Source organism: Taudactylus pleione, unplaced genomic scaffold (genome assembly GCF_031769625.1).
Source record: "Taudactylus pleione unplaced genomic scaffold, aTauple2 ptg000497l, whole genome shotgun sequence".
Taxonomy (NCBI): domain Eukaryota; kingdom Metazoa; phylum Chordata; class Amphibia; order Anura; family Myobatrachidae; genus Taudactylus; species Taudactylus pleione.
This window is the reverse complement of record NW_028284899.1, coordinates 2,704,027-2,717,097: the sequence shown is the minus strand read 5'-3', so window position 1 is coordinate 2,717,097 and position 13,071 is coordinate 2,704,027. Positions and strand designations below refer to the sequence as shown.

At 49.8% G+C, this 13,071-nt stretch overlaps 1 protein-coding gene across 3 annotated transcripts in view; it reads left to right on the top strand.

The window, feature by feature from the left end:
• The window catches only part of LOC148502441 (membrane-spanning 4-domains subfamily A member 4A-like), a 48,499-nt gene extending 36,004 nt beyond the window's left edge, over positions 1–12,495 (top strand). For 2 of the 3 annotated variants that reach the window (XM_088449826.1, XM_088449827.1), the window contains one exon: positions 12,231–12,495. In XM_088449826.1, the coding sequence (XP_088305952.1) occupies positions 12,231–12,365 (135 nt within the window). In that variant the 3' untranslated portion in view covers positions 12,366–12,495. The remainder of the gene's footprint in view (positions 1–12,230) is intronic. The other variant, XR_015870012.1, reaches the window with a different exon arrangement.
• Positions 12,496–13,071: the final 576 nt, after the last annotated feature.

Genomic DNA, 13,071 nt, shown 5'->3' with positions numbered 1-13,071 from the left:
TGGTGTATGAATCAGTCACTCAGCAAAGTGTGCCTGGATGTCAGAGGGTTTCTTGACAATCAATGGAAAATAAATACGGTTGACTGAATTTTGTAGGGGGGGATGCAATCAGGTAGATCATGGGGGATGAGCAAGTTCTATTAGGGGAGATGAACGGGTAGAGAGGCGTGACTAATGCAAATTGATATATACAGAGGCACAAGAGTGCCAAGTGACATAGGGGTGTATTCATTATAATATACCCCCCAATAATTTGGCATGCAGCTCGTTGTGAGTTGCAGAATTGAATACCATGTTACTTGAGCAATTCAAGTAACATGGTATTCAATTCCACAACTCACTGCGGAACTGGAACAGCTGCTCCCAAAAGCAGCTGCCCCCTAACACCTGCAGTTATGATGCAAATTAGTAGCGTAGTAACTATACGCTGCCGGGTCTGACAGCTTCATCGTATTGTTGCGTCGCTTGGAGGTGGAGGGCCTGCGCAGTCTCAATCTCAGCCTCCCTGGCCTTCACTCTCCCCCTGACAATTTGGACCTCCATGATGCTCAGGTCTTCTTCCATGGGCACTTTGAGACCTTATGCCCAGGGTTTCCACAGAGTTTACACCAGAGCTGCAGTTCTCCTTCGGCACACTTGCAAGTAGTAAGTGTCCAATCGGCTGACATTTCCAACACTGGGTCACTCCTCCTACCTTCTTCTTACAGTCCTTCTGGTCTTCCCAGCACCTTCCCCTGTTACCACCCACATACGCCTCATCCTGTCACTGTCATTAGCAGGCATTCGCTATTTTGCGAGCACACGATTTTCGGCCGCACTGACTGGTTCGCACATGCGTATTACAACCCGTACGCATGCGCAGATGTGCGAACATCGCTCGGAACAAACGAGCGGCCGCTTACGAGCGGCTCTGAATGAAGTCCACTATCTAAACTTCCCCTTTCCTTTTTTTTGTGACCTACACCAGCAAAGTGCCAGTATTACCTAACAGAACCAACACAATAGCAATGTAATAGGGTGAGAGTTTAGAAAATGTGAGAGTTTAGCAGTAACCTCTCACACTAATACATTGATCGAGTTGTATTTTCAAAACAGGAAACACCTGGATGAGGATTTAAATCTTGAGAGTTTTGTGAGTCTGAATAACATACACGTTTTCATGGTCTGTGACTTTATTACATTGGCTGAGTTTAAAAATGTGACAGTTTTCTCTCACGTTTTCTAAACTCTCACCCTATTACATTTAGCCCCAAATGTTTGACTATGGCACATGTTTTGAATCCCCTGCAGGATGTGCTCTGTTGTATATATTTTAATAAAGAGAATGATGTGTACTTGAATGTATGTTCTAATATTAATTATATTTGTATGAGCATAGACTAAGAAGTGGGAGGAGTCAGGAATAGTAAGGGGAGGAGTCTATGCCAGCAGCCAGATGCTGACGTGAGGTGGGCCTGTGTGCTCTTTAAATGCCAGGCCCTATTTTTAGTCCCAGTCCAGCCCTGCTGATGGATGTAATGCGTAGCAGCAGATAGATATCCTATAATGCCCCAGTGAGTCCACTGGTGGTTGTCACGGTGAATATCCTCTGCTGAAGGTCAGAACCCCCACGGGCAAGATATAATGCCCTGTTTTAAAGTGGAATTGGTTAAACCCCTGGTAAGCTGCCTTGCTATACCCTGATCATCACTGTGAAAGTGTGTAGATTTTTCTTTTTCTTTTTTTTGTCTGTAAGACTTGGTTACACCTTAGTGCCAAGCAGGCCGCCAGGGGCGGGATAAAACTCTGTGTTGTGAGAGGAAGAAAAAAACCTTCAGATTCCACTTTGCCATCGATGGCGGAGAATCATTCGTTCGTTCGTAGTAAACCATCGATGCTTGCTAACTATCGATGGTCATCCCTAGATTGGGGGGAACAGAGCGAGGGGTCAGCAGGCAGACACTGTGGTGACCTGACATATGCTGGGTCCTTTTGCTAGTAAGAGATATTTATACCTTCCTGACCAGCTACTCATCTGTTTACTATGGGAGATCCGTCTGTCTTCAGGACTGATTACGCCCAAGTGAACTAATGTCCAGTTAAAGCCCTATGTCTTAACTGTGACATTGGGTATGTGTTGATAATCGAGCTCTTCACATTCCAGATCCGTATCATGGCCACAACATTGTTGTCTATAGTGGAAAAGAGGGAGGTGTATTACATATTAGGCATGTGAGCGCCATTATATGGCTATTATAGGGTGTTACTGTTTTGCCGTATTAAACCCACATGTAGCAGCTAATAATAAATATGTATTTTAGGGAAACAGATTAGACGATTTCCAATGACCTACCTCCTTAGTGACATGCCTCTTTCAGCAGAATGGGCAGTTCTGGGATATATACCACCTACAACCAAAATGGTGCAAGGAAGTAAGAGGTTGATGCTTATAATTTCTGCAGTAGCCCATAAGAGTATATTACACCAGTGGATTTGTGAGCCCTAGCGATGTCTCGTCAGCCAACACTCACCACTTTTCTGCGGCAGAGTCCTAGAGCCTTCGTTCCCAAATTGCCAACTGATCTACGATCCGGATCCTCTTCACCGTTGTGGTTTCAGGTTCAAACCAGCCTGACGCTGTAAAAGAATGGGGTATTCAATAACAATCCTCCTATGCTTGGTGACACAATAACCGCTAGGGATGAACGCGACCTTCACCGGTTGGGTGAATGGTCATCATTGGCACGGGGCCTCAGCTACCCAGTTTTCACCTATACAGTGCTCACACACTCAGGTGTAGTTTGGATCTCACACCGTTGTGAGAGATCCCCTAACCGGTGTTCAAAGGAAGAACAGACAGAGGAAGAGAAAGTATAGGATGTTTGGATCTCTCACCGTTGTGAGAGATCCCCTATCGAACGCTCCAATGAAAGACAGACAGACACCGAGAGATACTCACACTAGCCCCCTTGTCACCTTGACGGGTCGTCCGCCGCCCCTGAGAATCAAACAAAACAATCCCCCCCTTCCTTCACGGACAAACACGCAAACAATGCTGTACCAACGGGGTTACCTCTTTGTATGCCTGGAAGCTTGAACCTTACTTCCAGAAACTTCCTCCGTGAACTCTCTGCTATAACGAGAAGATTCAGGACAAAGAACAAATAAACGTCTTCTTACACACTATATTAACTAGGCTTGGGGACAATACACCTCTAGCGGAAACACTCTCGTCTCAGCTGTCCCTCTCTTTCTCTTCCCGGCCGGCCGGCCCTGTCTGTGCCCTTCTATGAACACACCGCTGCCTTGACCTACTAGGCTAAATCTTCAGAGCTCCCCCTGCAGGGGTTCAGAACCGAAGCCGCACAGCCCCTTGCACTGACTCCCGAGAGGGCTTACTCAATAATCTATGCCCAGTATTCAACCTCACCCAGCTGGGGCTAACGCGAGTGATCCGAGCCTATTACTCGGATTACTTTATCCCTTGAACCACTTATCAGCACTCTGTACCCAGTGGTACAGACCTCCAGCGCCGGTCACTCTGTGGCACAGGTCCGCCGACCTGTGGATGATCGCTTTTGGTTCTTACCAGGATGCCTTTCACTTTAAATCCACCTTCCTTCGGCCGATCCCTAGGAATCTAGGCCTAACGCCCAGATCACTTTGGAGCTGGGCCACCACTAGTGAACCTAATGGTCTTTTAGTGAACTGGGCCTAATGCCCAGGCCACCTTATATGTAGGGCTGCCTCTGAGGGTCGTTTTAGTGACCTGGGCCTACTGCCCAGACCACTTTATGCGCAGTACTACCAGAGGGTCGTTTCAGTGACCTGGGCCTAATGCCCAGACCACTTTATATGCAGGTCTACCAGAGGGTCGTTTCAGTGACCTGGGCCTAATGCCCAGACCACTTTATATGCAGGTCTGCCGCCTATTTGAGCCTAAACAACCTGGGCCTAATGCCCAGGTTGCTGACTGTAGAGCCTAAGGATTTCCCCTACAGGGCCTAATGCCCCCTGCTATCCCCGGGACCTTGTGCCCCTCCTACGTGGCCACAGGCCTAGTGCCTGATGATACCCACGGGCCTTAAGCCCGACAACACTTGATGTACTTGATATTAAATATAAGTAAAGGTGGCCCACGGCCGCCTACCCTGTTCGTTGGGAGAGCCTGCAGTGGGGAACTTCGATAAGCTCTTTAACTTTCCTCCACTGCAGAGCTCTCCGGTCCTCAGCTTCGGCTCCGCTGACCGCCGCCCGCCGCCGTCTTCCTCCTCCAGCAACAGCGCCTCCGTCTTCAGCTGTTGAGCACGGCGTCTTCCGGCGTTTTCCTGCGCCTCTGGAACTCTTCTCCTCCGCGGACGGTCTTCCTGGCTTGCTCTCCGCCGACGGACTGACTCGCCCCGCTCAGCGGCGCCTAATATATGGAGCCTCGAGGGGGTGGAGCCATGACGCGGTGAGCCACAATTGGCCCGCCGTGCCAGACTCGGATTGGCTGTCCGCCCGCGAGCCATTACTGGCTCGCCAGCGGCGCCAAATTCAAAATCCGCGCTGGTGGTTGGACGAGCTTGAATCTTTCCAGATGCAAGCTCGTCCAGCCCCATCCTCCGCCGCCGCACCGCGCCGCCCGAACCGCCGACGCCTGGCCGTCCAGCGGTCACTGGATCTCGGCCCGGACCAGGCCCCGCACCGATGACCCCGCTCACATTTCCACCCCCTGTGTCCTTTGTAGACCCTACAAAGGAGGTCTGAGACCAGACAAAGTCGGGATCAGCATATTGAGGCCCAGGCACGCCACGATTGAATCGTTGAGAACATCTAGGTAAGGGTGTTACATCCGCCACCTCTGGAACATCGTCGACTTCATTCACAGTGGGAATTTCTGTGGGTGCCCACCACTCCTCTTCAAGGTTGCCCATTCCGGCCGGAGTGGACAACGTGGTCTCCTCATTACGCGAGTCATTCTGAACGACGTCAGGTATAAGGTCCCTTTCTGCTGAAGTTGGGAAAAGGCAGGGACGCAACATGTCCCGATGAAGAGTCCGCAATCGCCCCAGACCATCAGTGGATTCCACCTGATAGACCGGTCCTTCCGCTGACAAACGACATCTGATCACATAAGGTAAAACTTCCCAACGCTCAGATAGTTTACCCCCCGGACGAGTCATACGGACCAGGACCCGTTGCCCTACGGAAAACGGCTCAACCCCTCGCGCCCCAGCCGGGGTACGTCTATGATCGGCTATCATCTTTTCCGTCAAATCATGTGCAATTTTCAGACGCCGCCGATGTTCCTCCACCCAACCTGTAGGAAGCGATCCCTCCCTACCATCGGACTCGGTTAGTACCAAGTCCTGAACTTCCCGGCCCGGCCGACCGAACAACAAAAAGAAAGGAGAAAACCCGGTAGTACTATGAACCCTATTATTGTAGGCCCAAACCAATTCCTGCACATGTTCAGGCCACCTCCGTTTTTTTGTTTCTTCCAGGGTTCGGAGCATCTGTAGCAAGGTCCGGTTGAACCTTTCACAGGCCCCATTACCCTGAGGGTGGTATGGAGTTGTACGGGACTTCTGTAGCCCGTACAGTTGGCACAGACGTTCCATTAGCCGCCCTTGAAAACAGGCTCCCTGATCTGAATGTATCCTTTCGGGACACCCATATTGCCGTATAAAATTTTCCACAATCGCTTTTGTAGCCGACTCAGCCGTCTGGTCACGGGTTGGCACTACCACAGTAAACTTTGTGAAGTGGTCCGTCATTACCAAAGCGTATTGATGACCACTAACAGACTCCCCAATCAGCACATAATCTATCATTAGTAACTCCAATGGTCGATTTGTACAGATGGTCTGAATAGGCGCATGTTGTTGCCCAGACGACGGCCAATAATTCCAACTTGAAGGAACTGTAGTTGTCTGGGTTCCTCTCTGTTTCTCTCAAACTATGACTCCCGTAGGCAATCACTCGCTCCTGGCCATCCTGAACCTGAGCAAGTACGGCCCCTAGGCCTTGCAAGCTCCCATCAGTATACAAAACAAATGGTGTCTCAAAATTGGCATAGGCCAATATGGGGGCTTCTGTGAGGGCTTGCTTTAAGCACACAAAGGCCGCTTCCTGGGATACGCCCCACGCCACCGCTTGAGTTTTCTGAGTTGTGGCCACCCCCCGCAATAGGGCGTGGAGTGGCTCAGCAATCTTGGCAAAATCCTTGATGAAACGTCGGTAATAACCGACCAACCCTAGGAATGCTCGTAACTCGGTCACTGTACGGGGTGTCTTCCATTCTTGCACAGCTGCAAGTTTACTTGGTGTGGGATGCACCCCATCACGCGACACCACATGCCCTAAATACTCCAGACTAGTCTTTAGTAGGTGACATTTCCGAGGTTTGACCTTCAACCCATATCCCTCCAGGCGCTGCAAGACCACCTCCAAATGAGCTAAATGTTCATCCACCGTGGCGGAATACACAATAATGTCGTCTAGATAAATCAGAAGGGTTTCGAAATTCAAATCTCCCAGACACCGCTCCATCATCCTCTGAAACGTTGCCGGGGCGTTGGTGAGCCCGAATGGCATGCGGCAAAACTCGAAAAGTCCCATGGGCGTAATGAACGCAGTCTTTTCTTGATCTTGTGTGGCAACCGGTACTTGCCAATATCCGCTGGCCAAGTCTAAGGTGGAAAAGAACTTGGCCTCGCCTAACACCGCCAGGGACTCCTCAATCCGAGGTAGAGGGTAGGCATCCCGTAAGGTGCAACTGTTCAGCCTCCGGTAGTCCACACAAAAATGGACGCTCCCATCCTTCTTCCTAACCAACACTATGGGGGCGGCCCATGGACTCTTACTCTCCTGAATCACTTCGTTATCCAGCATCTGTCGAAGCATTGTCTTGACCTCCTGGTAAAGCTTTGGGGGAATAGGCCGGTCTCTTTCGCGAATGGGTAAGGTGTCTCCAGTGCGAATCTCATGTTGTAAATCGTCCGTGTAGCCGAAATCTTTCTCATGTCTCGAAAAAGCTTTCCGACGTCTCCACAGCATCTGGTCCAACTTCTGCACAGTATCGGAGTCACAGTCAGCTAGCGAGACATCCATCTGCTCCCTTATTATCCCTCCGTTCCACTCTATACTTGGTTCCTCCTCCTGCTCGACCTGCACTGACATGGTCCATGATTCAGTGGCTTCTGACTGAAGCAAAATACTTTGGCCTCTGCGAACACCATCACCATCAATAGCTACCACTCGGGCAATTACAGCTCCTGCTGGGACACGCTGAATTTGTGCCCCTAAGTTACATATCCGGACCAACACCTTCCCTTCTTTGACTACTGACAAAGTTCTAGCCAGAACTATTCCGGACTCTATTCCGAAGAAGCCTGTGGGTTCTATCATTACCTCGAACCCATCCAATCGCTGATGGGTACGCACCTCCAGGGGGAGTACTATCTCCTGACGAGGGGGTAGATCTATTCGTTGCCGATGGCTGGTTTTAATGAGGCCCAAAGATTCCTTTCCTTTTCCCTGGGCCCCACATCGCTGTCCCACCTGTTGAAAGGCTTGTTGAACCGGTCGTTGGACCCCCAAATGTCTCCAGTACCGAGGACCATTCTCTTGAAACAAAATTTGATCCAGGTCTTTCAATACGTTCATTCCAAGGATCACCGGTCCATGACTCAAACCTGCGCTACTGACCACAAGGATACCTTTCTTCCCCAACTTTCGGCCACAAACTTCTATTTCCATCCAGACAACCCCTACCACCGGAATGGGGAGGTTGTTAGCTGCGGTGAGAGTGACCCAACTCTCCAAAACAGATTCCTTCAGGTGAGAATAATGTTTCAAGAAACAGTCCTCGGACATGGTGGTCACCTGAGATCCTGTATCCAACAAACACTGTTGATTTTTTCCCCCTAGGCATCCAACAACAATGGGACACTCCCCTACCAATTCAGCCGAGTTGACAATGGCTATCTCTCCACGTAACTCCCCCGCGGGTGGTCCCCTTACCGCGAGGGATTCTAGTTTAACTGGGGCTCAGAAATTGCCTCGGTACAATTCCGGGCAATGTGTCCAAGCCGATTGCAACGGTAGCATCGGGGGCCCCTAGCTCCTCCTTGTCTAACTCCAACACCTCTTCCTCTGGATCCGTCCGACTCTCTGGGCCGGTACTCTTCTTCAGCTCTGCGGCCTCTTTGCCGGTATACTTCCTCTCTTAGCCGGGAAACCTCTTCTTTCATTTCCTGGGTTGCCTTAGCAAAAGCTGCTTTAAGATCTTGAACGCATGATTCCAAAGGGTTGGCCTCCCAGCCCATCACGGGAGCAGATGTCGGATGTACCCACTGTGGAGTGACAGCATATGGACCAAAATTTGCATCTCGGTCCCGGGACACAGCGTCTATCTGTATCTGATGAAAAGTCAGTTTGTCGTCTTGCGTGATTTTATCTAACAAAATCTGTCGCAGCGGGACATTCCTCAACCCCATTGCAAATTGATCTCGTAACATCTGGCTGGTATTTGGAAGTGCACCCATCCCATCCGGATCGCGCCTTCTAATCTCGCCCATCAATTCTTGAAGTGCGTTAGCAAACTGAGGAATGGACTCATCCTCTCTCTGGAACCGGGCAAACAACCGTTGTCGTAGGGTACCAGCCGATGACGTGTTCCCATAGAGATCCCCCAGAATCTTCAGTACCTTTTTCAGGGAATCGCGATCTTCTTCCGGTCTCAAGAGGATAGTACGTCTGGCTTCCCCTTCGAGAGAATTCAGAGCCAATTGGAGTTTTGACTCCGGAGACACCTTATATAGGAGGGCAATTCCCTCGAGTCGCGATTTCCAATCCTCCAACTGTAAATTGCGGCCATCGTACCGAGGCAAATGAGCGAGTGCAGGGCCTATGTTGACCCGTCCAGTTGCCCCCCTATTCTCTTCATCGTCTGACATCCTGCCGACTACGCCAAAATGTGAGTCCTAGCGATGTCTCGTCAGCCAACACTCACCACTTTTCCGCGGCAGAGTCCTAGAGCCTTCGTTCCCAAATTGCCAACTGATCTACGATCCGGATCCTCTTCACCGTTGTGGTTTCAGGTTCAAACCAGCCTGACGCTGTAAAAGAATGGGGTATTCAATAACAATCCTCCTATGCTTGGTGACACAATAACCGCTAGGGATGAACGCGACCTTCACCGGTTGGGTGAATGGTCATCATTGGCACGGGGCCTCAGCTACCCAGTTTTCACCTATACAGTGCTCACACACTCAGGTGTAGTTTGGATCTCACACCGTTGTGAGAGATCCCCTAACCGGTGTTCAAAGGAAGAACAGACAGAGGAAGAGAAAGTATAGGATGTTTGGATCTCTCACCGTTGTGAGAGATCCCCTATCGAACGCTCCAATGAAAGACAGACAGACACCGAGAGATACTCACACTAGCCCCCTTGTCACCTTGACGGGTCGTCCGCCGCCCCTGAGAATCAAACAAAACAATCCCCCCCTTCCTTCACGGACAAACACGCAAACAATGCTGTACCAACGGGGTTACCTCTTTGTATGCCTGGAAGCTTGAACCTTACTTCCAGAAACTTCCTCCGTGAACTCTCTGCTATAACGAGAAGATTCAGGGCAAACAACAAATAAACGTCTTCTTACACACTATATTAACTAGGCTTGGGGACAATACACCTCTAGCGGAAACACTCTCGTCTCAGCTGTCCCTCTCTTTCTCTTCCCGGCCGGCCGGCCCTGTCTGTGCCCTTCTATGAACACACCGCTGCCTTGACCTACTAGGCTAAATCTTCAGAGCTCCCCCTGCAGGGGTTCAGAACCGAAGCCGCACAGCCCCTTGCACTGACTCCCGAGAGGGCTTACTCAATAATCTATGCCCAGTATTCAACCTCACCCAGCTGGGGCTAACGCGAGTGATCCGAGCCTATTACTCGGATTACTTTATCCCTTGAACCACTTATCAGCACTCTGTACCCAGTGGTACAGACCTCCAGCGCCGGTCACTCTGTGGCACAGGTCCGCCGACCTGTGGATGATCGCTTTTGGTTCTTACCAGGATGCCTTTCACTTTAAATCCACCTTCCTTCGGCCGATCCCTAGGAATCTAGGCCTAACGCCCAGATCACTTTGGAGCTGGGCCACCACTAGTGAACCTAATGGTCTTTTAGTGAACTGGGCCTAATGCCCAGACCACCTTATATGTAGGGCTGCCTCTGAGGGTCGTTTTAGTGACCTGGGCCTACTGCCCAGACCACTTTATGCGCAGTACTACCAGAGGGTCGTTTCAGTGACCTGGGCCTAATGCCCAGACCACTTTATATGCAGGTCTACCAGAGGGTCGTTTCAGTGACCTGGGCCTAATGCCCAGACCACTTTATATGCAGGTCTGCCGCCTATTTGAGCCTAAACAACCTGGGCCTAATGCCCAGGTTGCTGACTGTAGAGCCTAAGGATTTCCCCTACAGGGCCTAATGCCCCCTGCTATCCCCGGGGCCTTGTGCCCCTCCTACGTGGCCACAGGCCTAGTGCCTGATGATACCCACGGGCCTTAAGCCCGACAACACTTGATGTACTTGATATTAAATATAAGTAAAGGTGGCCCACGGCCGCCTACCCTGTTCGTTGGGAGAGCCTGCAGTGGGGAACTTCGATAAGCTCTTTAACTTTCCTCCACTGCAGAGCTCTCCGGTCCTCAGCTTCGGCTCCGCTGACCGCCGCCCGCCGCCGTCTTCCTCCTCCAGCAACAGCGCCTCCGTCTTCAGCTGTTGAGCACGGCGTCTTCCGGCGTTTTCCTGCGCCTCTGGAACTCTTCTCCTCCGCGGACGGTCTTCCTGGCTTGCTCTCCGCCGACGGACTGACTCGCCCCGCTCAGCGGCGCCTAATATATGGAGCCGCGAGGGGGCGGAGCCATGACGCGGCGAGCCACAATTGGCCCGCCGTGCCAGACTCGGATTGGCTGTCCGCCCGCGAGCCATTACTGGCTCGCCAGCGGCGCCAAATTCAAAATCCGCGCTGGTGGTTGGACGAGCTTGAATCTTTCCAGATGCAAGCTCGTCCAGCCCCGTCCTCCACCGCCGCACCGCGCCGCCTGAACCGCCGACGCCTGCCCGTCCAGCGGTCACTGGATCTCGGGCCGGACCAGGCCCCGCACCGATGACCCCGCTCACAGATTCACGGGGAACCCCCATCCATACAATTGTTCAAGGCGAAAATGTTCCACGTATTCCACATGGACTGGTTAGAGGCCTCATTACACAAGGAAGAGCGTATTAAAAAAAAAATTCACATCTGGGAGGGGTTTATTGATTCTTTATCAGGGGACCTTAAAACTCATTTACATAAATGTTTTCACTCCGCAAGTTGGTATGAAACCAGATTGTTATCGGGAGATGCACCAATTGATATGCAAACAACGGTTTCTTAGATCTTGGGGGATGTGCCAGCAGCGCCTCTTGATTTTGACTTTGATTTTTGATCCTATTATGTTTCTCACTCTTTTTCTGTTTTGAGAAATGTTGTTGGTCATTTTCTATTTGTATGTAGGCATTTAAATATACATATATATATATATATATATATAATTTATTTTTCGATTATACAATGCGAAAAAAAAAAAAATGTATTTTAGATAAGTGAAGGCAATGATAACGAACATGTAAAATCATTGTTCCAAGTCTATTTAGAAATTAACATAAAAGATACAGGGGTCTATTTACTAAGCAGTGTTAGGAGACAGAGTGAAAAGTGATAAGGTGCCAGCCAATCAGCTCCTAACTGTCATTTTTCAAACACAGCCTGTGACATGGCAGGAGCTGATTGGCTGGCACCTTATCACTTTTCACTCTGTCTCCTAACACTGCTTAGTAAATAGACACCACAATGTGAGTGATACGATACCCATTAGCATGTCACACGCATGTAACAAGTGTTGCAGTATGTGCTATGGAACGCTACTTGTTCCACGGCTGTTGACATGTGATTTCCTAGCATTACACAGCACATCCTATATGACAGTACACAGTCTTACACTTCAGGGGCAATATACTGTTTTTACTCTGTTAGATTGTTTTATGTATGAGAGCTGTCAGGCTCAGAAATATTCCTCCTATCAGGGGCAATAAGTCTGTAATGTGCTCTTCTGTATGTACACCACCAAGCAATTCCTGCAGCTTCCACCAGTACTGTATATTGTATTGTATTACACCGAGTAATGCTGTTACATGTGGTCACACTCTGTTATCATCCCAGCAGGTCATCATGGTACAGAATGGTTACCAGAACCCGTCTGCCTTCCCACATGTCAGTGTGGTGCCTGAAAACCTGAAGGACATCAGCTCACAGCCTGATCACCCACCGCCGTACAACCCCCAGCAGCCACAGTGATCCACAATTCTGACACTAGAGGCCCAACGTCCATCTCAGTGATTTCATCATACAGGGGAGAAGAAACAAGGAGATGGAAATGGGCGTGACGTCTACATTATATAAATTATTCATTTAACAGAACATTATTATCAACTCATCTATATTTTAATGTATAAAAATAACAGTAATACACCTGAAAATAAAATATTTTGCGTAATGTTTTGTCATGCAATGTAGTCTTCAAGAACCACAACATGTTTGAAATTAGACATGATATGGGCAAAATATTAGTCACAATGCCTGGAAAATGGGATATGGTGTCCATAACCATCGTCATCATCATCATCATCATCATCAATGTTTATTTTTAAGGAGCCAGAGTCAGCAGCACCATACCATCAGCAATACACAAAACAGGAGCCTAATAGTTTCATCATTCACTTGCATTTTGGAGTAGGAGAACACAACAACTGTACAGTACCAGAATGGGGGATGAGAAAAGATGATGAGATGAGGACAGAAGGTAGGAGGAGGGCCCTGCTCATTGGAGGTAACATATTAGAGGGGCTGGGAACAAACTGAGGCAATGAAGGCTGTGAGAGACTTGTGGTTGAGTCAGGTGGAGTGTGAGGAGGAAGGTATCTTAGGATGGTCTAAGTTAGGCAGGGGCTGGCTGGCAACTTTTAGCCTGGGGGGCAAATGCATGCAGATGTCCCTGGCAGAG